At 40.4% G+C, this 27,700-nt stretch overlaps 1 protein-coding gene across 1 annotated transcript; it reads left to right on the forward strand.

Moving 5' to 3' along the window:
• The first annotated feature begins 249 nt into the window (after positions 1–249).
• LOC149138744 (WUSCHEL-related homeobox 12-like) lies at positions 250–27,293 on the forward strand. Its single transcript, XM_089447316.1, has 3 exons — positions 250–1,141; positions 26,034–26,714; positions 26,855–27,293. Exons 1-3 carry the CDS (start codon positions 952–954, stop codon positions 27,052–27,054), a joined length of 1,071 nt encoding a protein of 356 aa, XP_089303442.1. The 5' UTR covers positions 250–951; the 3' UTR covers positions 27,055–27,293.
• The last annotated feature ends 407 nt before the right edge of the window (positions 27,294–27,700 follow it).

Consider the following 27,700-nt stretch of genomic DNA (forward strand, 5'->3'; position numbering starts at 1 on the left):
TCTATATGAATTTAGCAGAAAAACCCTTAAAGTATTTAGATTGTTTAAATCAATAATTTTTTTGGTAAGATGTTAGAAAAATTAAATCCAAAAACTTCGATACTAGTTACTATTAGTACTTATTTATAATTTTATTAATAAAAATTACAGTATAATATATGAAATTAAATTGAATCGAGGGAATAAACGAAATTTAAAAAGCTTGATCTTTTTATTGACTTTTTTTTATTCTTTCCCTTAATTACAGTGTCCGAAGCTCACTGTATCAGAGCTTATGCAATAGGGTTACATGATAAATCCATTTGAAACGGCATCTTTGGTAGTAAGCTTGAAGCTCTGTCCGTAGGGTTTCCATAGGGGTAGAAAATGCGATCAATTTACGTGAAAACTTACCAAGAATTGAGCACTCTGATTTAAATTTAACGAAATTTGGAAGCAAAGCAGTTTTACAACGTTATTCCAAGTTGCAGAAACCGTAACAACTGAGGCTGTTCTGGAGGCTAGCAAGGCTTTAGAAATAACCAGTATTATGACTTAATTTTGTGACATTCATCCCCAGTCTTGCAAAACAAGTTTTCAACATAGATCCGAGTTTCAGTGACCCTAAGAATGGTGGCCGTTCGGGCAAATAAATAACAAGGCTTTTTAAGAAGAGCATTTAGGCTTAAATTTCTCTAAGCCGTAGTTATGCAAGGAAGGTTTGTAACGTTAATCCCAGTTGAAGAAACCCTACCGATGAGGATCTTTCGGGGGGAATTAGTAATATTTGAGCGTATTTTGAAACATGTACGCGTTTATTGCTCCGAAAATATAGGGTTTCAGAATTTATCTTCTAATTTGGCCGTGTAGTTCACCGAGATCGAAGATATATGTCGAAATGGAAAGATAGTGGAAAATTGGTGTGGTGGAAAGGGTATTTGCGGGACAGTTCAGTGTTAATTTTGCAATGTAATGGAGCCCGAGGATGCTGGCGCAGACAAGAACACAGGAATGGATAATCTCCCTCACATAAGGCTACCGTACCAGGTCATGACGACATCCCAGCTGGAGACTCTGCGCAGACAGATTTGTGTATACTCCACCATTTGCAGCCAGCTGGTCGAAATGCACAAGGCTATGTCGCAGCAGGCCTCGACTTCGCGTGAGTACCGCAATTATTTGTTATTTTTGTGTGTGCTTTGCCTTCCCTGTTTCCTTGAACTCGATTTTCCATCTGTTTTAAAGTTTTTTGAGAAATGTTCATGGTGGGCTGCACTGCATAGCGCAAAGTTCCTTGAGCTTATGTGCCATGTATGAGCGGTAGCTGTTATGCCAAAATGTCCTGGATCATGCATCCTGCTATATTCCTTATAAACTGATACTCTTAGTCTGTTATCTGTGACAATGAAATTCAGAAAAAAGAAAATTGTCAGTGCAAAAGATATGATAGAATTGATATCTAAATATGTTCAAACCAAAAAACAAGTACAAATATTTTCATATCATCAAATCCTCCGCACGCGCTCGTATATCTCTTCTAATCTGATTCAAATATATGTCAAGACGGAAATCAATGTTAGAGCATAATCTATTAAATATTTCTCTCACAGACACAGTCTCTGTGTGCGTGTTTTGGTTTTCTTATTTTAACCAAAAACTGAATATCAAGGACCTTTTACTAATTTTGTTTAAAAAAAATGCTTGTCTAGTTTGATTCACTGTTAAATATGCTAGCACTTTAGCACTCGAGATTTGTTGATTTTGATATTTTTCAGAAAAATACCGAATATTATGACCAAGCTTATGCCATTCCAGGAGTGAGAATAGAACCTTGGTGGATGACTTAATATTATTTCGTTGACCTGACCAGTGAATTTGTGCCCCATTGGCCGTTTATTTTTATTTCTTTGTTAAGTCCAAAAGGAGAAGGAAACCTTCTTTTGTTTGAGTTCAAAGCCTTAATCCCACTTTTACAATGCCACTTTTGAATTCGAACGCCAGTTTAAGGCCACTTGAAACTGACTAATATGTCTCAGTAGATAAAAGTACTTCGTCATATAGTAAATTTGAAGAATGCAGGAATAAGTTACGAAAGTTCGTCTCAAGCCACTTTTACATGATAGTAAAAATCTAGATTAAAATCTCAACAGAAACCTCTGGAATTTGAATGAATTCCACTTAAAGTCTATCTTGATTTATGGGCTTCCGTGAAGTGGATCATAGAAGAGCGATGTGCATTATAATGGTGCTGGAAGATGTAGATTTTTTTACTGTTTACTATACCTCTTCATCAAGTTTGATTGCATTTATTTTGTGATGTGCAAGATTCAAATTAAACTGCATTTGTTTCATGATTTGAGCTTTTTTCTTGCTTCTAAACATAAAAAATGGCATTACCAATGAATATGCCCGAATTGTCATTAACCATATTGTTATAGTTTCTAATTTTAGGTTATCAAACTTACACTTTTAATCCTTATAAGATAATTTGCCTTCTGCATGTTGGTTTACCATTTTTTTGCAAGTGGCAGAAGGAGAGGATAGGAGAAAGGAGGAGGAGAACAAGAAGAAGAAAGCATAGGAAGAGAAAAGGAAAAGAGAGAGAAAATAAAAGAAGCGATCGAGGAGATAAAAAAGAAAGAGAAGGAAAAGAAGCAAGGCGAAGAGTGCAATGCCAAAAAAGAAACACGAAGAGGAGCAAAAGCAACAAAAGAATGCAAAAGCAAAACAGCAGTTTGACTAGACAATCATTGACCCTATTGGAGACAAATATTATAGTCAAAACTGTGGATGCCAATGCAATTGCTATTGATGCTAAGCTTTGTAACACTTTTATCCAAAGAAGGTAATAAAGGCTCAATAGGTGTCCATAATTGGGAGACCAGGTCATAACAAAATCTGACATTAACAAACGTGAAAGGATAATCTTAAAGTCTTTTCGACCTTTGATTAAGCCTGAAAAGAAAGTGATGTTGGTTGATTACCAACTTTCAATGCAGACAATATTGGAAACAAACTTGGCAACTTTTGATAAATTTGCATGAAATAGAAATGGTGGCAAGAAGTTTTTTTTGATGAACTTGCATTTGGTAGAGACAAGAATAAAAGGAACTCAAAAAAGGAGAACAACGAGTTTAAGATGATGATACACTATTGCACAATTGTCACCTCTTGATTGAGAGTCTTGCAACAGAAAGAGAGATGCCAATATAGGAAGAATGAAGTAAGACTCTGCAATAAGATTGAAGGATTGAAAGGAAAAAATTGGCAGTTAATTGAACAACGTCAACAACTTCAATAACTAATAGAGACAAAGGTCATTAGAGAAGAGTCACTTACAAGATGACAATAGATATCTATATAAAATGTCATATATGACACACAATTTAATAATTTACGAAACATATAAGTTAGCAAGTTTGTAAGGCAATATTACAATTTTGAAAGCTTTATCGTAGTTTCAATCTTAGTCCCAAACATATCCAAGTAAAATGTCAAGATCGGGAATGGCATAAGGTGGTATTCATTGAACTATTTATATTGTCTATATGGTTAGAAGGAACACCACTACATGCATTGCCAAAATCCATGTAGGAAATTTGGACCACCCATCAACAAGTGACAAACAAATGTAGGAAAATGATACAACTATAGATGGATATATTCAATCAGGGGGAATTGAGCAAAGCTGAGAGCTTAATGTCTTAATCGTGGAGAAGGATGCGACCCCAAGAATCCTTTGTTCAAAGAAACCTTGGCCCTCTTAGGAAGATATCTTATCCAATCTTCAAGAAAAAGCTTGGCGAGAAATCATCTCTCCTTGCATAAGCATGATTGTCTCATCAAAAGTGAGATTGAATTGGTCATCAAGTGAAAGTTTTAAACCTGTGCAAGTGAAGCAATGTGTACAAATTCTTGAACAAAATAGAAAGAATGATAGTGGCACACACACAGTACATAGAGATTTACCTTAGAAATCATTAGCTGGGAAAACTAACTAACCTAACTTAGAGCTGCACGTTAATCTTTTTCATTGTATTAACTGGATCATTCACAAATACAATATTTAGGTATTTTGCAACATCCAAAACCTTAATTCATTTACAAGAATTAGATTACAACCCTAATCCCTTTGCTAGGATTATATCACAATGAGTGGAAAAACCTTTGGTCAAAAAAGCACAAAAACAGGCCAAAAATACACCGCCCAAAATTTATTTGGGCCCTGGGGCATTGCCTCCAAACCTCAATGGCTCGAGGCTTTCATTTGTTAATTTTGGTATGTTCTATGCTTAAGAGCAATTTACTTCAAATTTCTTATTAGCCCAATATCAATTTCCAGATTAGCAATCACATCAGCATGATAGTAAAATGCAGATAGAACATAAACATAAACAGTGGAAGACAAGCCAAGACAAGAGGACACAAGATGTGGCACCAGCCAGGGACAAACCCCAATGTGGGGAAACCCTTGATCAATTCTTCTTATATTCTTCAATAATTCAGCACAGAGAGAGAGATAGTACAAATATACAATTCTGATATTTTATGACAGCAACAACAAACCCTAACCAGCAAAGTCAAAGCTGGTCAAACAGGTCAGATTTGACCTCCAATCAGCTCGGTCATCAACCCAAACAACTTGGCCTCCAACAGCAAGGAGAAGCAACCCAAAACAGTCCGAAAATCACTGTCAAACTTCGGTCAACAGCAGACAGCCCTAGCACAGTCAACGCTGGTCAATGCAGGGTCAAAGAGAGGTTGAGATGGCTGTCCAGAACTGCAGCCTGCCAAGGAGAGGCAGCCTAACCCAATCCGCACTCAAGGAGAGTCAACGCTGCCCAAAACACTGTTCAAAAACCCTTCTGCAACTTCGGTCAACCTCAGTCAACGCTGCCCTAACAGAAAATCAGAATTCGTCCTTCCACACGTGTGAGAGAAGCAACTCCAGAAATGCGTACCCAAACAAGAGAGAGAAGGATGAGATGAGATGGTGAAATGAAGCCATGAGGTCTCCTCCTTTTATAGCAACGTTGAGGTTAAGTTGGGGGTGAAAAATAACTAATTTGCTTGCTGGCCGACCTTGACAAATTGTCAAGAATATAAATAAATTCATATCTCCATATATACATGTCGGAATCAAATGATCTTTAGATCAATCCTACACCTCTCGGAGAGAGGAATCCAAGAAAAATATCAGCTGCCCCAAATAAGGTGACCCACATGGAGTTTGGCCCTAGTTGCCAATTTTAACACTCCCTCTCAACTAGTGAGAACTCCATCTGTTAATCCATCTGTTTGTCGGTACTATCTTTGCCATCAATGCACTACTTTGTTGAACTATGAAGAAGAAGGAGTGATCGAGAATGTATCATACCATTCTCTATTGACCCAAAGTTAGTCCTAGATAAAAGAGTGTCTCATACCACTCTTACTGACCTGAAGTCAGTTCCAATTGATCTCAGATCAATATCATCCTAGCATAGGGAGTATGGTAGTACACGATGCGTCCATCGATAGTACTATGGTCCATATCCTCATTTCTCTACTCATTAGCCAGATGAGAGGTACTTCCCATGAATCCCACACTGCATGGGTAGGATGTCTCAGTAGGAGAAGGATGAACCACTCCTCCTGCCTACATGTCACCACATGGTATCACAGGGAAAGGCTGAACCACTCACCCTGTATACAACAAACCACTAGGGGAAGGCCGAACCACTCACCCTATGGTTGCTCATCGCTCCAAGAAGTACCCCAAGCCCCTGGAGCTCCCAGAGCTCAATGTCCATATCATACAGGACCCTTATTGCTCCTCGTTGTACCATATCCCGGATAAAGTGGTACCTCATATTGATGTTCTTGGAGCGATCATGAAATACGAGATTCTCTGATAATCGGATCCCACTATAGTTGTCGCAGAGGATCACGGTGGTATCCAACACATGTCCAAACAGCTAGCTGGAGAGCTTCCTCAACTAGACAACTTCACAGGAGGCCATACTTGCAACTATGTATTTGGCCTCAGCGGTTCTCAAAGCAACCGACTTCTGCTTCCTGCTCATCCAGGATATCAAAGCAGAACCCAAAGAAAAATAGCACACAAAAGTGCTTTTGTGAGCCACCACACTGCTTACCCAATCAACATCGGAATAACCATGCAGCCTCACATCTCCGGTAGTGTATCTCAGTCCATGAGTGATTGTGCCCGAAGATATCTCAGAAGATTCTTGGCACCAATCCAATGTGAGTGATGAGGCTCAACCATATATTGGCTCAACGTGTTGACTGCAAAACATATATTCGGATGAGAGCTCACCAAGAACATCAGTGCTCCTATGAGTTGACGATAGTCAGAAGCATTTCCCAATTCAAGGCCAACATCATGTCCAGGGAGTCTAGCCAGATGGTATTTTAATGGTGTAATCCCTCCTGTCATCTTGTCCCTACACAATTTGCATGTTAGATATGCCCGATTTGTCCCACCATCAGGTTCCCCATACTCCCAAAATGGTTCCAAGGGCTTTGGCATATTTGTAGTGGATTAATTCAAACCTAGGGCACCAAAAAAATTGGCGTTAAACCCCCATACCAAAAAACTAACAGTCACATTTTTTTTATGACATTATTTGCAATGAAAAATGGCAATAAGAGGGTGAATAAGAAAGTAAAAAAAAACAAAGCTTGCTGTCCAAATATGGAGAAAACCCTTGCATTGGCTCATGGGCATGAAAATCATAGCAAATGGAAAAAACAAAGAACCAAAATGTTGGTAGGCAAAAAGCAAGCAAGCGTAACCCTAAATCTATGAAAAAAAATCATTAACATAGGAGTTTTTAAGAACATACCTATTAATGGAAAAAAGTTTGTTTCACTGTTCTTGAATCTTTGATCCACAAAACATTTTGGTTGGTGATGATAATAGCTGTTTGATTCTCAATCCCTCTACTTGAAAACCACTACAAAGCTCTTCCCCTTCCTTCCCCAAGACCAACAAAGAAAAATGAGCAATCAAAAGGCCAAAAAGTCGTTTTATAGCTGCAACCCTGCTTGCCCAGTGGGAAATAGGGTTGTCGCGCAAGCAATATTTTGGCGAAATATCACCAATATATTGTAAATATCACAAAATTTTCAAAACAGAAAATATCGCGATATTTAGTCGGGGATATATTGTTTTGCTGAAAATATCGCGATATTTACGATATATCGCGATATTATCAACAATGTATTAAAGTCATGTGACTTTTTATCGGTTACTTTATGAGATTATAAAAGTACATTGTACTTTTTATCATTAAAGTGACTTTATGTGTTTTTATGGTGTACTTTTATATTAATAAAGTGACTGTCATAAAGTACATGGTGTCTTTTATGTTATGAAAGTGACTAGGAGGGTCAATTAATGAAAAGGGGGACTTGAGGGGGTCAATGTGAGATTATATCTCCACCATTGATCAAGAGAGGCTAAGATCTAATTTCAGCCCTTGGTCCTAGGGACAGGTCTTTTTCTTCATTATGAGAACATAAAAGGGAAAAAAGGCACTTTGAGAGATTCATTCTTTATGTGTGAGATTGGAGAAAATGAGCAAAGGAGGCTAAGAGGAGAAAGGAGAGTACAGCAGGAGAAAGGAGGATACAACAGTACAACAGCTAGGCTACAAGCACGGATTCAAAGGAAGGAGGGGCTGAGTAGATTGGCACAAATTTCAAGGAGGAAATTCTGTGCATTAATTGCTGCTGCACGAGTACAAATTGCGAGGCAGACTGGGCTGATTTTCAATGATTGTCAGGGCTGCATTTACTGCTGTCAGTAGCAGCACTGTTTTCAAGGAGAATTGGCATGAAAATCAAGGGACACAGACGGTAGACCTCATTAATTGCTGTTTGTCAGAACTGCAGACCAGCACAAGTTTTGAGGGGCCCAACTCATTTTTTTGAGAAAACTCGGCATGGAAATTTGTGCAGCTGGCATAGATTTCAAGGGGGCTAAGGCACAGTTTTCTGAGGAGATCTGGGCATGGAAAACGAGGTCTGTTCAGCACAGAAATTGAGGGGTTGCTAGCAGAAATTTCTAAGGAGTTGCCAGCACATTTCCTAAGGAGTTCTAAGCAAGATATTAGGGAGATAAGTTGACAATGTGTTGAATTTAATTGCTGTAATGGTTTCTCTGTCTAAAATAAAAGAACTTTCTCTCACTGTTTATTCCTTTGGAGTTTTTCGGATTTCCATGGTCAGCTTGACCAAAATTTTTGTGTCCAAATTTCATGAATGTTTGTGTGATTTCCTAGCAAATGTGAAAGTAGAGTAAATCTCGTGTTTCCTTTTGTGATTTATGTTCAAGTTTATATTAGTTGCTAATAATGAGGGGAAGGGCTTTAAACTTGATGTGAAAACCAAACTTGAAACTGGGAGGAATTTACAGTGTAGATTTTCTACATGGTATCAGAGCAGTGGCGAGTAGATTTGCTGAGAAACAGTGACCAAACAACAGTTTAAACAGGGTTGTGTGGTTGAGAGGGAGCTGGGTTTACCCTTGGGACAGATTTGTGTTGGGTTGTTGAAGTCATGGCAACTGGGTTGAGGGTGGAAGATAGGCTGAGTGGGGCTGAAGACTTTAGCCCATGAAGGAGAGAATTTTACTGGTGCTTCAGGAGTTTGTACTGGGGTTGACAAACCATCAGGGATCTCCAGAATTTCTTCAACCTAAACCTTCAGCTGTTGTGCAGAACAACAGTACTCAAAAGTTAACCAAACAAGTGGGTGATGGAGATTATGACATCACATAGGATTCCTGGAGGTTCCTTGCTCGCACCCCTTCCGGATATTCAGCTGCAATTGAAGGTGACAGATGAAAAGGTTTTTCCAAAATTGAAAATTTGATTGTTAAGACAGTGTTTTAGAAAGATACTTCAACAAATAGAAATGACTTTGAGTTGGTAAAGGAGCTTCGAAGACTAAAGCCAAACAAAACATTATTCAGTGGGTACAAAAGAAAATTTACAGAGATAAAGGAGGCTTATAGTAATTTTGGAAGGAATGCTCCATCATTTGTAATGTCCAACAAAAAGCTCTTCAAAAGATACTTGTCATGGATGGTTGGAAAGAGAAATCATAGGGGAATTAATTCTAAAGAGATCTGATGGATACAGGAAAGGAACAAAAGAAGCATCAAAGGACAAGTTCCATCAGTTTTTTATAAAAGAAAATGGGGTAACATGTGATGCTTGTGAGAAATGGTGCTTGCTCCCATTTGGGGTGGAGCAATCATTACTTCCAAAAAAGTGGTTCTGTCTGATGTTTCATTGGTTGCCTGACGTGAATCGGTGTGATGTTAGTGAAGATTCAATCACACGAGCTGTTAATGGGATGTATGGAATACAATCAAGCCAGAGTTGGGTGGATGCAAATAAAGAACAACTCCAACAACCAGGCTCAATGAACAACTCAAGTTCTCTTTCAAAGAAGAATAAATAGAGCTCTGTTAGGAGCAATAGCTCAATTGATGTAGATCAAAAGCCTCTAGAAAAATTTCAAGTGGGCAAACTCATATTACAACAAGCAATTAAGGGGAGTGGTGCTGTAATGGGAATTGACAAATTCAAACAACAAAAATGGAAGCTGAAACAATTGGTAGTTGCAAGCTCAGGAGGCACTGTCCTCTCCACAAACGATGCTTCAGCAGCCAAAAATAATTTTTTTGGTTAGAATCTCTAGCTGATCACGTTACAAAAAGTGGGGAGATGGCTGACTGTAGTGTTTCTATGGGAACATAAGCTTGAACACAAATAAGGTTTTGGCGTAGAAGGGGAAAGGTATGGAGGCTGATGTACACTTGGAAGTTTGGTGGTCATCCCCCAATAAAAAAGTGAGTTGCTGATAGCAAAGATCAGCCGTGTAGTCATACACTATGTGACTGCCAAACCATGTGTGGAAAGCAATGCCCTTGTCTACGTTCCTTGTCTACGTAGTGGGGCTTATTGTGAAATTGATGCATACCAGAAGGGAGATAATTTGAAATTTGCAACTCATTCATCAACTCCAAATTGTTATGCAAAGGTGATCGTGATCACTGGTGATCATACGGGGGATCAAAGCAGATCTTGCAACAGCCGAAATTGCAATTGCTTGAAGACAAGCAATGTTGGGAAGCAGGAACTGTAATGTCCTCTTCAAATTGATTACCCAAGGTGGGGGACATAGTAGCCTATTTAACCCCATAGGCTATAGTCTTTTGTAAAGGGGGAAACCCATTATTCAATGTTAGAGGGGTAACATTGGGTAAATTGGGGTAATTGGAGGAAAACTTGTGGAAGAAGTCAAATTTGGGGCAAAATGGAGGGAAACTTGTTAGCCCCTCAAATTAAAATTAGGAGGGAAGACCCCAAAGGGAATCTATAAAAAGGAGAGGAGAATCATTTTCTCATCATGGATTGTTGATATTTCTGGTTTATGAGCTGAGGCTCTTGGAGGGTTTTAAGACCCCTTTCTTTCTGATTGGTTTTGGTGGTGAAAGATTCCACCCTAGCCAATCCCTTCTCTCTATTCTATTTGGCATAACTTTCTGAGGCATCTTTCATCTGATTTTGCCACTCAAGGGAGGATTTCTGTGGAGTTATTGGTCTGAGGAGAAATTCTCTGGCACCAAGGTCTGTTTGAGACAATCCCAGGGTAGCAAAGATCTTATCTAGGCCGCAGGCAAACCTTTCTGTGGCAGCACAAGGCAGCGAGGTTCTAGACTGTGCTGAAACCCCAATCCCAGGGCATGTGGTTAACCTAAGGGAGTTTCCCTGTAGCAGCAAGGTCATTTGAGGGATAGAATTCTGACCGCAGAATCCCCTGAGACCCTAGTCTGAGGCAGCGGCCCTCTTGGAAGTGATTTTCTGTGGTAAAGCGAAGTTATCCATGGCAGCAAAGCTTCCCTAGAGCCCTACCTGAGGCAGTGAGGGCCTCAGAGGCCATTTTTCTATCAGCAGCGTGGTCATCTGAAATTATTCTCGGTGCGAGGAACTCATCCTGTGATTGTGGACCCGGTCTGAGGACTGTTCAGGGCAGCGATTCATCTCTAAGGCCATATTAGGATGCAGCTTGTGGCAGCAAGTGAAGCCGTGGCTGGAAACGGCAGTTTGAGCTAGCAGCGTCCATGCTAGGACAGAAACAAGGCCTGTTAGGGCTCTCTGATGACAACAGTGCAGCAAGGCAGCGAAGTTGTGGAGACAAAGTGAGCAGAACGGGAAGAACTTGTAAGCTGGTTAGTGTGTTGTTGATAGGGTAATTAGTATTGTTACTGTTACTAAAATATTGAATGCTGTACAGCAGACTCTGCTGGTGTAACAGCCCTAGAAGTGAATCTGTGGAAATTGTAACTTCATGTGCACTGTGGTTTTGTTGAAAATCATCTACTTGTTTACATTGTTGTGTTTTCAATGTCATCACTGTTGAATTGAAAAAGGATACTGTGATACTGGAACAAAAGTTGTCATATGTTCTTTCACCCTAAGGGTAAATTCTGCTACGGGATATTACGATATCTTTGTTGCTTCCAACCTGCCATTTCTTGGAAATTTCAAGCAAAGCTTCTAGCCATTCTGGACACCTGCTTCGTGTTCCCAAAGCTTGCACAACATAGTTTCTGGATGTTGCTGCTAATATAGGTTGTGGTTAGTGCTGCTGGTAGAATCAGTGTGTCTGCATTGTGTCCACTTCTCTATTTTCATCCTTTTCCTCTCTCTGCTGTGCATGCCTTAAGTTTTGTTTTACTTCATTTCATTTACAGGTCTATTGGAGTTAAAGGAGCAGTGGCTGGAGCCATTTGCTTTGCACCAATCTTTTACCTCCAATTTTTGCTGGTGTTAAATTCTTGAAATGTAGCCGTGACAGCCACTAAAGCTTTAATTGTGACAGTGACACACATACCTTTTATATTATATTTGTTTCTCTTTAGAATAATTATTTTGGACCTTGCTTAGTGACTGTGCATTGACAGGAGTTTTAAGAAACTTTATGAGTCACAAAAGCAAGCATAAAACCCATGCACCTCCCTACCCCCACCAACACCACAAAAAAGAAAAACCTGATTTCAAAAATGGTGCTCCTACACCCACATCCACATCCACGCCAGATTTCAAAAGTGGTGTTACTCACTCTTGGATCTGCACCAACATTTGAAATGTCATACCTGTACCCATGCACCCTGGCTACCTGGATATAAGTCTACCGAGTGTGTTGTTGTAATGACCCCAGACAATGTAAATGTGAGATTTTACTGTGGTAAAAGACAGTATGTCAGTTATTGTTTTATGTTTTAAACAAAACTGTGACAAACTATTTTATTAAAGTAATTTTAAATATCTTCTTGAAATGCTGGCAGCCTCTAGGAGGTGGAATTTAAAAGAAAGAGATCAGTTATGATAACTGATGGAAAACTACCCTCCCAAAAACAGGAAAAGTCCTGACTGTAGGGGGAAGTTCTGTGCTGTTGGGACAGACAGAAGAAATCTTTCCTGAGAAAAGAGGAAGAGAAATGCAAGAGAAAAGAGGTTAAGTCTGGTAAAGCCCAGATAACCAGGCACAAGGTGCACAGATCTTGTTGAGGGCTTGAGGCCTGCAAGACGGCTCGGGGGGAGAATACCATCTGAGAGATGGATCTCATCGCTGGGTGGTAGAGCAGAATCAAGGTACAGAAGACTTGCTTAAGTATCTGTTCATAACTCTGGCAAACCAGGTATGGATTCCAACTGCAGAGTCTTCATTGAAACTAAAGTCAGGAATGAATAGTAGACTGTCAGAGATTAGATGACAACTGTGTTTCATTTCCAAGAATACTGTTATGTTAGTGATATAACTGCCTAGATGTAGTTAAGTAAGGACGGGCTATTAACTGTTAGGCATGACCGAGAGCTTGCTAACTGTTGATGTAGCGACACAAGTGTGGTTCGATTAAACCACAGATTATTGAATGATTCTCATAATGCAAAGTAGCCACTGAAATCGAGTTAGTTTCAGACAGGAAAAACAATTAATGGAACTAGCAGTCTAGAATCCTGTATACAGACCAATAATCATCAAACCAATCTCTATCATGAACAAACTGAAAAACATTCGAGCCTGAGTATTAATACCCGGGGTAGGTCCGGAGGCGATATACATAAGAGACCGAAACGAATATATGCAAATGGTTACACTGTTGAATAGTGGAAAACTATTATACTATTCCATGTTCAGAAGTAGTAAACATATGCGGCAAATGCATGAAATAAAGAACCGTATTCTGACAGTAACCACCTTGTTATTATATAGCAACATTTGCGACTACAACCACCCAAGAATCGATTCCACATATAAATGATAATGAATTGAGCCGACAGATCAAGGGAAATCTTGTTGTGACTGTAGGAATACTTATACGTGCATATTAATTGACTTGCTAAATGAAAGAAATACAATATGTCGGTTACAACAAAATGATTATATCTATAGCAAACCATATTGACAAAAACATATGATAACACTGGAACGTTTTCCTGGAAACTGTAACGAAAACGTAGTGGAAATCTAGAGCTCTGCCGTCGTTGAGACGAGCAGATTATCACAGGTAGAGTTAGAAAGCGCAGTGAATAAAGAAACCCTAACCGGGATTTGTATTCAAATACACAAACCATTCACATAGCGCTGCTCAGAATACAGGCAACCCGAGAGGGTTCGAGCAAAGCCATACTCTGAAATACATATATACATATGAACCAAAAAGAAAACAAAGGCCTTAACAGTAAAACCTTGGATGGGTATTGTCATGCAATTTCATATACAGAGAATTTACAAAAATTAGGACAATCTGTGCTTGTAACAGAACTGTGCACCAGGGCCAGACCCTGTACATTATCAATAGCGAATGTTGAAACTCCAATGTCTAAAATACTGAAAAGGGGCGAACACCCATAACAAACTAAACTATAAATGGAAGAGATGGAGCACACGGGTCGCTATGGACTGTGCGCCCGGTACTGAATATAGTTCCAATAATGAACAAACGTATGTAAACTGTGAGGGTCCGCATGGGAATACCTCAGCGAACCGAAGGAGGGATAACCTGTGCTCGATCGACGGACTGCCATAGTTCAATCACACGGATATATCAAAAGCGAGGAACTATTGAGTTCTCATCTACAGGAGAAAGGAGTAAAGAGGGGTTTTCACTCACCTGAGACCGTCGAGAGACAGTGCTGTTGAGCCTAAGGGCTGTGATGCAGTTGGAGGAGAGCCATCGGACCCATCTGCACATTTTGCCAACAAGAGAATATATGAGATTGAACCGTGAGCAGTAACAGTTAAAAGCATGCCGAGAAGCAAACTGTAAATAAAATTGAGAACCATTACCTGTGCAGGTGTAAGCCGAGCGCTTCACTATCATCTGAGCATGGGTGAGGAGCAAATCCGAAGCTGGAGGTCTCGATCCGGCATCGGAGCACCGAGAGAAGCCGAAGAGAACGATGAAAATGAGTTCTGGGCTCGACCTTGTGGGGTTTTGAGCGGCCCTAAAACCCTCGACCCCTTCCATCCGTTCGATCTGAGCCTTAGATCCCGGCCGTCGATGTATAGCGGGAAACCATAGTGGGGTAACCGAGATACTCAATCCCGAGGCGTTGTATGGCGGGCTGGGCAAGTCACGCCACCTGTCAAGCGGTGGACTAAGCTCTGAAGATGGTCAATGACCTGGCGCCTGCAATGGTTGCGGTCGGACCACCTAACCCCCGCGTGAATTAATATATATGTACTGGGCAGGGTCATAGGGGTAGGGGTTTAGGTGTGAATCAAATACGGTCAATCCATTTATCATACGAAGCATATATAACATTGCAGCGAATAACCAATATCGTAAGATGTTAAAGCCGACAGCGTAAATTAACATTGTTACATGGTAGAAAGGTTGGTAGATGCATCATGGTTACCATTACTTATGTACAGTAACACTTGGTGATGAGATATTCCACGCAGTAAATTAATCTATATGGTAATCGTAAATTTTTTTTTATGTATGGTTTAGAGACGTGACAGTTGTTGATTTGTTCCATGACCTCTTAAGTCTTCCTGGAGGTGTAGGGGGAGATTGGAGGTTTCACTCATAGAGAGGTTGAGGGTTAAGGTCACAGTGGATGGGTAAGCAGAATCTCTACCCAAGAACCAAAACCCATCTTCCAAAATATGCATCCTGTCTTCATGGTTTTTGGATAAAGCTACATAAACACCTCAAGAAATAATGCTTAGCATGAATTTCTTTGTCCAGTCTACCAAAGCTGTGTTGTTTTGCCAAAAACGGTTGAATCTACATAGCAAGGCCATTTCTTGATATTCATTAATGTTATCTAGAACATCTTCAGTGGAGATTCTTAGAGCGGGTCGCTGTCTGATTTTTCTACTGACACTACCTATAGATGCATTCTTCATAGTCTAGGGTGAGTGGAGTCCTTATTTAACTTGACTGTCTCTTAAAGACTGGAATTTTGAAGAGGCAGGGGGAACTACACTCTTGGAAGACGTCAGATTGAAGTTTTTAGAAGTGATTTTGTGGATGCCCTATGCAATTCTTAATTCTTAGTGCTGAAATCAGGGGAGTGTGCACAATTCTTGGCAGTGTGGAAGGCTGCCGCAGAGGGGTCTGAAGCATTCTTTGTTGTTGGTTGGACAGTGGCTACAGCATGTGGCTTTGTTGGAATTCTATACAATGCAGTGGAAGATTGCTTTTGGGCCACTTGCAGTTCTTCCCTTTCCCAAAACCAACCTAACTATAGTTAGAAGGGAAATAGCCTCTCGTGAATGTTTTGGTCAATGTTGCACAAAGCGGGGACTTTTTTTTTGAATCGAAGCGTCGGAAACGTCATTTTCCAAAAATCTATGAAGCGAAGTGTCTCGGAAGCGTCTACTATATATATATATTATTATTTTGCGTTTATATTAAAAAACATCCAAAATACCAAATTAGCTGTAGAATATATGAAAACATGCATATTTGTACATAAATCAAGCTAGATATGGCTTCCCTTGTACATCAATGATTAATTATTCTATAATTAACCATCTAGATGCATCAACCATCTATAATCTAGATTCTTCTCCTCTTGTCTAGCATCTGCCTCTACCTCGATTGTCTAGGGATACCAGTCAACGTTGCACAATTTTGATCAAACTACCTCAGCCAAGCCTTAAAATATGGTAGAAAAAACTTAACATGCTTGATCACTGATTTTGACTATTGAATTGATTGAAAGGTAATTTTTTGCTAAGGCCATGACAAAGGAGTTCAAAAATTAACACCACCAACACTAAGGTACATATAGGGCTTGGTGCTCTTGATTAAATGCCAATCACATACCCTCATACATGATATAATCTAATAAAATGCCACAATCCCATTGATCATGGATTCCTGAAAATTGTTAAGCCTGTTGAATTTGGAATAGGATGTGAAATTCTATTTTCTCCATATGAAGTCCAGTGAGGTTGGAACCACTCTCAAACATCAGGAGTCATTTTATGGTAATGTTAAAAATTTAAGTAAAAGGATGAAAATAAAAGATAAAAGAGAATGTCACTTTTACTTGAATTCAACATTACCATGGAGTATCTAGGAAGCATCTAAGGAGCATCAAGGGAGCACCTTCGGAGTGTTTGGGAAGCCCCAACCCAACTTAAGTCAAAGAAATCGGGCCCCCACGGAACCGTCATCTCCCTTCGGATCCACCCACGATCCGCATGGATTCATGCCTGGACCTCCATGGATATGCGACAACTCCTTTTCCAGATCTGTGGATCGGGAATTCAAAACTGCGGATCGGGTCAACGCGGTTTCAGATTTCCAGGAATCGCCTCAAAATTGCGGAACTCAGATCTGCAGTTCTGCCAGAGGATTGGCTGCAAATTTGTATGAGACATGGTTTCGGCGTTAGATCCTTGGGGGGGGAGGATCTTGCAACATTGGTTTTGGTTATAGATAAGATGAAATAATTTTATTAAGGTCCAACATACAACCTCAAAAATAGGTCAATGGGACTAAAAAATGCATCCAATGCTAGTACAATGTGGGAGTGCAAAAGTAACTCCTAGGTAATGCTGAAAGTAAATAAAAAGTGCAGCATAGATAAGTATCTAATTATGCCAGTCACTAGGCCTAGCCAACACCAAAAGATATATATATATATATATATATACATAGCCATGCCGTAGGTGTGGTGATACATAATGGGAGTTCAATACTGGAAAGCTAGGCATCTTGATTATTATTGAGAGAGAGAGAGAGAGAGAGGATGATGCCAAGATCTCCAAGGCTTGATGATTGAGGACTATTGGGGCAATCGGGGCATTGGCTCGATATTTGAGTCCTTGGTCGCCACCATGGGATTTTGGGGGATGGGGTGTGTGCATAGGAGCAAGGAAGCCTTGTGCTCCTATCATCAAAGGTCAAAGGAAACTCTAGATAGATCTCTGATTGTTCAATTGAGGTTGGCATGTACTTTGATGAGCACGTTGTACACTACTACAAATCCCTTTAGAGTTGGTCCATCTATCACTTGGAGGATGCACAATTTGATGATTGGTTTGATACCTCCAGAGTGGCCTTGATGAGTACCCCCAAAATCCGATTGTGGGATTTTGGGGTGGGGGGTGCGCATAGGAGCAAGGAGGCCTTGTGCTCCTACCATCCAAGGTCAAAGGAAAGAAACTCTGGAGAGATCTCTAGTTTGTTCAAACAAGGTTGTGGATGTACTTTGATGAGGAGGAGGTACACTACTCCGAATCCCTCTAAAGTTGGCCAATCTATCACTTTGAGGATGCACAATATGATGATTGGTCTGATACTTCCAAAGTGGCCTTGATGACATCAATCCATCTCCTCCTTGAGGGTGTTAGGGGGTTGGGAGGGGTGGCAGAGGGGGAGGTTGAGAGGATACTGAAGTTCTCACCACTTTATGGTCTAAAGTGCTCTAGAGCTTTGCGTGTCTCATGTTGCCTAGATCTAATAGAACAACATGAATATATGAGGTGATCATCCTTGTGGTCCCATGGTGGGGTGGGGCATGCAAGGACTACGATTTGTGGTTGAATATCTCCTTGATGAAGAAAGTTAGGCATCTATGGTCACAATATCGAAAGAAAGTGGAGAGGGATCTCCCTAAGTCCCTATAGAGGTAGTGGTAGCATCCTCTAATTTTGTAGAAAAGGGGCATCTGAAAATGAGGTGCATCTTTGTCTCAAGCTCCAGTAGGTGGCATATCTGGTAGATTTGGAAACTATTCCATGCCTAGGTTCACATGTTATGTAGTTTGTCAAAATTCCCTTTTTAGACATCCTTAATACTTATTCTAGGGTTTTGTATCTTGGATTGTCCTTTTATGCAATTATTTTCAAGACATAGGTTACGTGATTTTAGCTTGCATAAATTTTGTTAATGCATTCTTAATTGTTTTCAAGACGGACTTGGCAATCACTTCTACATTTTTCTTCGTTTACATTTATTATTATTATTATATTATTATTATCCATTTTTAAGGTCACGGCCAAACTAGACACCAAATTTGTGTATGAGACCCACTTGTTTGTGGGACAAGGGACCTACTTCCGCGCAGCGATTTGACTGCTAAGTCTACGAAGGCATACATACTCTACCCCCTTCTAGTTTTGAACCTGTGACCTCTTAGGAGGAAACACCTGCTCTTAACCATTAGGCCCACTCTATTGTGTAATATTAATGTCAGGGTCCCCTGAGGTGGATGTATCTAAAATTTTCCAGATGAATTCTTAGACTAGGCGACTTTTGTTCATTTGTGTAGCTCGGGAGGTACTCCAAGCCCTAGTGTTCGAGGGTTGGAGGACAAAGTGCCACAAGTAGGCTTGTGGGCTTGGAACACAAGCTTGGGGTTTTGCACCCAATCATGTTTGGGGCATTTCCGGAAGCACATTTCTACGTGTGATGGCATGAGACGATAGAGGGCGGAAAGGAGAATCCAACGCTTTGAGAATCGTCGAATTCTGAGTTGTGGAAGTGGAGAAATGAATTTTTGAAGTAATTAATTATTGGTTTTCAAGTCATGTAAGCTTGATGTAAAAATTAGCCAATAGATGTGTCTCTTCATCTATTCGTTGGAGCCCCTCATTTGGTTATAAATAGAGGGTGAATTGGAGTTGTTTTAGCATCCATGTGTGCAAGACTTTCCTAATAAGAGCTCGGTGGAGAGAGGTATTTCTGTTCTAGGCCGCAGCAAGGAGGACTGGACCAACATGGGTTAGAGGGCTGTTTTGATGCCATTTCAGGAGCACTGAGATGCTGGAGTGAAGGCCGCAGTGCCTTGCTGGAGGGCCGCAGGAGGAGGGTTTTGTTTGAGGTGAGACAACCCTCAAAATAGGCTGCCGCAGACTGTTTGAAGGAGTGAAGGACAGCTGCTGTCATAACAGGGAGGACCGTCCTTGTTAGGGGGATCCTTTCACTAAAGGAAAATCACAGTCCTTAGGGGCAATTCCGGGCAGGAATAAGGGCTGGAAAATGGACTATCATGATGCCCTAGTTTACAGCGGTGGAGCGACCTTCAAACAATGGACAGAGATATGTATTTTAGTGAATGTTTGCAAGTGTTGGATCCTAGTTTGAGGATCAGTCTTGGATTGTTTATAGGGCAGCTTGTGGAAGTCAAAGAGGAGGGGCAGACCTCATGGTTAGATGCCCTAAACCAGTGACAGTTTCCACAGTGATTGGGCAGCAGACTTGGAGCGGAAGTTTGATGTGTGTTGGGTCAAAGAGTTTGACCAGTGTTTGGATCAGTTGATGAATAGCTTGAGGAGGCCTTGGGAGTTGTTTGGAGCAGTGTTGTTAAAATCGCGATAAAATCGCGATTTTTTAAAAAAATCGCGATTTTATCACTATCCCGCTTAAATCGCGATTTTTATCCCAAAAAATCGCGGGCTTTTTTTTATAACGATTTTTTCCGAAAAAATCGCGATTTTTATTGAAAAAAGCGCCGAGGCACGGGGCAGCGGGCTTTAAGTTATGAAAATCGATTTTTTATTAGTCATTTTTGACTTTCGCCGCGCGGAGGAGGAGGAGATGCCTTGTGGAGGAGAGCTGAAGGGTTTGGGAGCGAATCCAAGTGGTTTTAGGAGAAATCCAAGACAAGATCACCAATTTGTCCATAAAAACAGTATGTAGATTAAATTTTTGTTGTTTTCCTTGTTATAAACTTTGTTTTTCATTGTTTTTGGTTGAGAAATTTCATATGGGCACCATTTGTTTTCAATGTTCATTGTTTTTAAAGATTTTTTTGTAATTTTTCATTGATTTGGGATGGGTAACTTGGTATGACTATGGGAACCAATTTTTTATTTTGTTTTTCATTTTTTTTAAACATGGTTTATGTTTTTTGATTTTCATTGTTTTTTGGCATTTGCCATTTGGTTGGGTAACTTGGGATTTTGTAAATTTGTAACTTGTAATTTTGTAAATGCTAAATTGTAATTTGTAATCCTAAATTCCTATTTCCTAATCCTTATTTTTCCATAGGTTTGCAAATTCAAAATTCAAAAACAAACATGCCAAGGAAATTGGATCCTTTCTGGGAATATGGTGAACCTAAAGCTCCGAATGATAGACAAAACTTGAATTGCAAGTTGTGTGGAAAGGAGATATTCGGGGGGGTGTACAGGTTGAAGTTCCACCTTGCACAAATCCCTGGACGTGATGTGGGGCCCTGTATAAATACAAATCCTGAAATTATCCAAAGAGCCATGAGAGCATTGGGAGAATTAGAGCACACTAGAGAGGCCAAAGAAGAACTCAAAAGGCAACTAAAAAGGTCAGCTGAAGGAAGTGGGCCAAGTGGCACTGGTTCTACTGCAGCGTCAGTCAATCCGGTAGCTGCATCATCATTTTTTGTTCCTCGAACCACACCTGGTTCACAACCAACTATCGGTTCAATGCTAAAAAGAACTGAAAAAGAACAAGCTGATAGGTTGATGGCAAAATTTCTCCTCTGGAGTGATATTCCTTTCAGCATTGTAAGGAATAATCCATTTTTCCAACCTACTGTTGATGCTATTGCCAGTGTTGGTCCGGGGTACAAAATCCCTTCTCTTCATGATTTCAGAGGCCAGATTCTTCAAGAGGAAAAGCGTGACTGCACCCAAAGATTGGAGGATTTTAGGGCATCATGGGCACAAACAGGATGCACTGTTATGTCAGATGGTTGGACTGACCAAAAGGGGAGAACCCTTATAAACTTCTTGGTTAGTTGTCCCAAGGGGACTATGTTTATCAAATCTATTGATGCAACTCATCAAATCAAAGATGCAAGAACTTTATGTGATTTGCTGGATGTGTTTATTTTGGAGGTGGGTGCAGAAAATGTTGTCCAAGTCATAACGGACAATGCTGCAAATTATGTTGCTGCTGGTAGAATGCTTATGGACAGGCATCCTACTTTATTTTGGACACCTTGTGCTGCCCATTGTATTGATTTGATGTTAGAGGACATAGGGAAAATTCCCTTTGTCAAAGATATTGTTGACTCATCAAAAAGCATCACAAAATTTATTTACAATCACACATCTGTGCTTAGCTTGATGAGAAAATGCACCAACAACAAAGAGTTGGTGCGCCCCGCCATTACACGGTTTGCGACGAGTTTCATATCTCTTCAATCCCTCTTGAATTCTATGTGGGATTTGAAGAGAATGTTTCTTTCAGAGGAGTGGCGTGCTTCGTCAATGAGCCGCAAACCAGAAGGAGAGGCCGTGTGCAGACTAGTTTCATACCAGGAAGACTTCTGGGCGGGAGTGCAGGAGGTGTGCGCTGTTACTGAACCTTTGGTAAAGGTTCTTCGATTGGTTGATGGTGAGAAGCCCGCAATGGGCTATTTGTATGAAGCCATGGACAGGGCCAAAGAAGCCATTCGGTCCTACTATGATGATAAGGGAGATGATGGGTTTCAGAGACAACTCCTTCTATGGGAAGTGATTGATGAGCGATGGAACAACACACTCCATCGTCCCATTCATGGTGCTGGGCTTTTCCTGAACCGTGCATTTTCTTATGCATGTGGGTTTCATTTTGATGCTGAGGTCGTGGAAGGATTATTAACCTGTGTCCAGAAGATGGTGAGATCTCCAGAACAACGTATAGAGATCTCTAGACAAATTGAGACATATAAGATGTCAGGTGGCACATTTGGCTTTGAGATGGCTGTCACTGATAGGACGATTAAAATGCCAGGTATTTTTTAGTTTGTACTTTGTAACTTTGTTTCAAATTTCATTGTCTCTTCAAATTCCATTTTTTTCTTATGTTTATTTAAAATTTTATTTGTAATTTTGTTGTAGACGCATGGTGGAAGATGTATGGTGGCAGAGTACCCCTTTTGCAAAAGCTTGCCGTACGCATCCTCAGCCAAACATGCAGCTCCTCAGGATGTGAGTGCAATTGGAGTGTATTTGAAAAAATACACAACAAGAAGCGCAATAGGTTAACACTTAAACATTTAAAATATTGCAAATTTCCAAATAAATTTTTGAATTCATTAAAGTTTTAAACAATATTTTTTTTATAATATTAATTATTAATTATTATTTCATGAACTTTGTACAGGTTGGAGTCCCATAGACTTAATGACATGGTCTATGTCTACTACAATCTTCGATTGTGGGTGAGACAACTAGAGAGGACACTTGATACGGAAGCCATCTCATTGGATGGGATTGACACCACTGCTGAATGGAGGGTTGAGACCGAGAGGCCTCTCATGGATCCCACTGATGATTGGTTAGTGCAGGATGAGGGGGAGGAGGAGGGGGAGGAGGAGGAGCAGGAGGAGCAGGAGCAGGAGCAGGAGGAGGAGGAGGAGCAGGTGGAGGAGGAGGAGCAGGAGGAGGAGGTGACACCGCCTACCCGGGCTACCACTACCACCAGTAGAGGACGTGGTCTCCGTCTACCTCAGCCTCCTGTAGCTGCTACTACTAGTTCTTCAGCTTCTAGAGCACGTCAGACTCCACTGCCATTTCCACCAGCACAGGCACCAGCTTCTACATCTAGAGGGAAAGAGAAAGTTGTGCCATTTTCTCGCAAGAGGGGCAGAGGAAATCAATAGGATTAGACTTTCATTTTATTGTATATGACATTATGACATGATGAGATACATTATCATATTTTTTGTTGATATTTTGAGGCTGAGTTGGGACTCAGGACTTACTATTCAGGACATGATTCAATGTTATGTGTGATTTTAGCGCTAGAAATGATATTAAACATCTTATATATTAGTTTTTTTATCATATTTATGTGTCAATGTATTTATTTTATGTTGTAGATGGTTTAGATATTAAAAAAATTGAAAAAAAATGAAAAAAAATGAATATTTTTGTGCCAAACGCTTTTTTCCCGCTTTTGCCGATTTTTTCCGCTTTATTCCCGGCGCCGATTTAATCCCGATCGCGCTTTTAACAACATTGGTTTGGAGGAGCCCACATGGACTGTTGGGAAACCTACCAAGTAGCCAAGGTGACAGCAGGCACATCAGATGAGAGGCAAGAGGACAACAGCAAGGTGAGTTGCAGATGTTCCCTTGGATGATGGCTTGATGATGTCCTAGGTGATGACATATTGATGTGCCCAGATTTGTGCAATAGCTCCTCTGTTGCAGAGAAAAGGGCGGATTACTGGAGTCTGTGGGCAGCCATGTGTAAGGGTCTCCTAGGTGTGAGGATGCCCTAACTAGGTGCAAATGCTACAATGTGGACTTGGTCTCTCGTGGACTGTTGAAGGGCAGCGTGAGAGAAGACCAGTGTGGATGTGATTGGGCACTTATGGTCTGCTGGAGGACAGCGTGATAGTGTCCAAGTTGGAGCCCGGTGAGCAACACCTTAATGGATAAAGGTTGTTGCGAGAGAGGCAGTTGATGAGCTTAAGGGTTTCATCAGCTAGGAGCAGTGTGTGGAGCTCGAGACTTGTGTGTGGAGAAAGACTTGTACAGTAGATGATGGGCAGTCCTCCTAGCCCGTGTTCATTGTGGCAGATGGACATCTTGCAGTGATAGGTGGCAGCTCGCCGTGCCCTATGTTGGTCTTCATCGGAGCAACGTAGGAAGACCATAGTGCGCTGAAGTCCCCGAGTAACTGAGGAGCAGCAGTGGGCAGTTGAGAGTTGTTCATAAGTGGAGTTGTGAACAACTCGACAAGAGTCTCGATGTGTTGTGCCCTTGATGGACTAAGGCGCAACTAGTGAGCAGATTGGATAGCTGAGATTCACTGGCCAGATGGACTTGGAGCATTGATAGAGGCAGGAGTTGCAGATCGGGAGCTGCAGGACCGGGCAGGTACAAGGTACGACCGAGAGGAGCTGAGAGAGCATGTGACAGCCAGAGGGTCAGAGTATCTTGTTGAGGGCAGATTGGTGGTCAATGTACTGACACCAAGCCCCAGTTTATATTCTTGTATCAGTGGTATGAGGGCCATTATCCCTGGCATGGGAGCCCTAGACTGTTGTATTATATCAGTTGGATCTATATTCTGTGCATGTGTGATTTACTGCTATTTTATTCCGCTGTGCAAAGTAATTTATGGTTGAGATTCCAGATGAATTCTTAGACTGGGTGACTTTAGGCTGGTACTGTTAATCTCTTCACTTATCTTTTGCCAGAAGTGCAACGATTTCAGTTTGCATTACTTGATAATTTAATAGAATTGATTTTATGAAAATTAATGATTATAAATAGTTGATGAAGGTGATTTTTGATCAATTGACCAAGTTTTGTAGAGATTTCAAACTGTCACTGCTTGTGAGGAAAGACAATGTAGTGCGTTGTTGGTGATCTGATAAAACAAACGATAGAAGGAAAGGGAGGACATAGATTCATTTAAGAGTTGCTTTGTTATTGATCAGATAAAACATATGACAGAAAGAATGGAAGGGCATAAATTCAGTTAAGCGTTGCTTTGTTGGTGATTGTATAAAACACATGACAGAAAGAATGCGAGGACATAAATTCAGCAAAGAGTTGGCTGAATGAGTACATTCCCAATATTGCGACTATCAAGAGCCATTTTTAAAGAGACTCTCAGATATGAAGAATGCTCTTGCTGATTCTGGAATTAGTTTCAGTGAGCATCATTCTCACCAGGGTTTTTTCCCCAACACAAGAAGAGGTACTCTTTTTTAAATTGAGCAAAAGGAAAACCTCTGATCTGAACTGAACTCTGGAACTAACTATAGATAGGACCAACTAGTGCCAGTGGGTTATTTCTTCCCACCTATAGAGAGTTGATAGTTATGGTTGTCCATAGTCTAATTTGTCCATAGTTAGTGATCGCCCTTGTCTGTCCACAGAAAGGAGATAGCAGCTAAGTCCGCAAACTGGGAAACTTGGTGCCTGAAATGAAATTTTTAAAATGATCTTGTTTCCTTGTCTTTTCAAATATCTTTTCATACTCTTTATTGGTAATTGAAGCTCATCCAAGCTCTGAGGGGCAACTGTAAGCTACTATAAGCAACATTTTCCAGAAAAATCACTTTCAACACGCATATTTGACTTTTGCTTCAACAACCTCCATGGGGTTAAAGTGTTGGATTCACGGTGAAAACTTAATTTAATTCTGAAGTGTATATTAAAATCTTTAATGAGTTTAGTGGCAAAACTCTAGTTTTTCCCAAGGATACAAGCATAGTCTGCACTTGTTATTAAATTGGTTGAAGACTAGAGCTAGAGACTTGAGATGTTGAAACTTGATTCTTATGCGTCAGTGTCCTGGTGCTTTTGTTAGCCAAGATGTGTAAACGTTGAGCTTTCCAGTAATGCTTTTTAAAGAAACTGTGAGAGCTATTGAGTTTTTATCTGCAGCTGTGGTATGCTTCTCGTGTACTGAATGCATGTATTAATTGCAATCCTGTTTAGAATTGGTTCTTGATAGCCTTCGTTTTGAATCTTGATTAATGCTTTCTGAAGTTCAAGTTTGTTGTTGCGGTATTCTCTCAGTTAGCACACATTACGCCCCATATGCCAACAATTGATTAACAACATTGTTTGCAGGAGAACGTATGCTCTATGATCTACCTGTGTCTGGTCAAGGATTTAGGCCATCTGCTAGACAACGTTGGGCACCAAGCCAAACACAACTTCATATCTTAGAGAGATTATATGACCATGGCAATTGCACTCCAAATAAGAAAAAGATAAAGGAGATCACTAGTGAGCTTAGTCAACATGGTCCAATTTCAGAAACAAATGTTTATAACTGGTTTCAAAATCGTAAAGCTCGTGCAAAGAGAAAACAACAGCGTCTTCCACAAAAGGAAGGTGAGTCCGAAGTTGACACAGATGGTGAATCTTCCCGGGAAAAGAAACCTAAAATTGACGATGAGTTTAATAAGGAGGATGCAGGATATAGTGAGAAGAATGTTGATGCTTTTGAGAAAAGACATGGCATATTTCTTATGGGATCAGCGCAGACTGAGGCAATACCACAGATACATGAGAGAAGCCATGGCATGAACAACATAGGTGTAAGGCACGCAGACACAGATGCACAGGGTTTTGAGAAAAACTATGGTGTAATTAATCAAAAGACACATGCTAACGACCAGCAACAATTTAATGGTACTAGAGAGAATGTCTCATCATCCTTGCTGCACTTTCAAACTGAAGCTGATCTAAACATTGATACTTCATTAGAGAGAACAGGAAATGCTGCAATTGTCAGTACTGAAAATGGTATGAGTTTAACAGACAAGCTAGATTCAATTTACTCCCCGCTGTCTCAAACAGAGCACTAGTTGAAAGTTTAAGTTTTAATTTTTAACTCGTGTAATTTAAAATTTTATTTTCTAACGGGTTAGAAATTTCTGTTTCAGATCAGCGAGGATCTAGGGTCATGACTGTGCTACTTGATGGGAAACAATTTGAAGTGCCAGTTGGAGTAGTTGATGTTAGAAGAACATTTGGTGACACTGCAGTATTGCTAGATTCTCATGGGCATGTTGTTCCAACAAACGATAGCGGAATGACTTTTCACCCGCTTCATGGCAGTGAAAGCTACACTCTTTTGAGGTGATTTCACGGCAAAGGATTAGATCCTTGCATTTTATTTTGTGCTGACACTTTTCACTTTTGTCAGATACGTAGGTGGCATTGGTGAACAAGCATGGTGAAGTGAAGGGAGGGATGTGTTTGAAGCCTTTTCTGAATATATTGGCAGGTTAGTCTGCAATTTTTGTGGCATTGTAAATGAAGATTAGAATTATTGAGGCATTACATCTGCTGTAGATGAAATTTTGTAGATCATTGCGGCCATTGTTGCCTGTTCGAGGAGAGCATGGGTAGTGGTAGATCCTCGAGGTTAGAAGCCATTTGTGTGAATTATGCATCATCGCTTCTGTTTGTGAAATAGTAGTATGATGATGTGTCCTGATTTTGGCACTGCCAATTGGAGAGAATCACCTGTTCTTTAAGTGCATGGAAGGGCAAATTGTAAGCAGACCAGTTCAAGAATGTTTTAACCTGTTTGAGTCCACAAGAGGACATCGTCATGATTCTTCTTTTAAATAATGTGTTTCCAGATTTGAATCCAATACCTCTACCACGACGAATGCAAGTATGCTGTTCATAGGAATAATTGGAATCACATTTACTTGGAGAAGATTCTTTCTATATGCTAACATGATTTGATTAGTCTTTTTAAATTTTCTTGGTGATTAGTA

The sequence above is a fragment of the Pinus tabuliformis genome, chromosome X (genome assembly GCF_031772625.1).
Source record: "Pinus tabuliformis cultivar Carrire ecotype Pingquan chromosome X, CPIR1, whole genome shotgun sequence".
Lineage (NCBI taxonomy): Eukaryota > Viridiplantae > Streptophyta > Pinopsida > Pinales > Pinaceae > Pinus > Pinus tabuliformis.

Coding starts and splice junctions, on each gene's coding strand:
- LOC149138744 (XM_089447316.1), top strand. CDS start 952: ATGGAGCCCGAGGATGCTGGCGCAGACAAGAACACAGGAATGGATAAT. Junction 1,142..26,033: donor GCAGCAGGCCTCGACTTCGC/GTGAGTACCGCA, acceptor CATTGTTTGCAG/GAGAACGTATGCTCTATGAT. Junction 26,715..26,854: donor AATTGTCAGTACTGAAAATG/GTATGAGTTTAA, acceptor TTTCTGTTTCAG/ATCAGCGAGGATCTAGGGTC.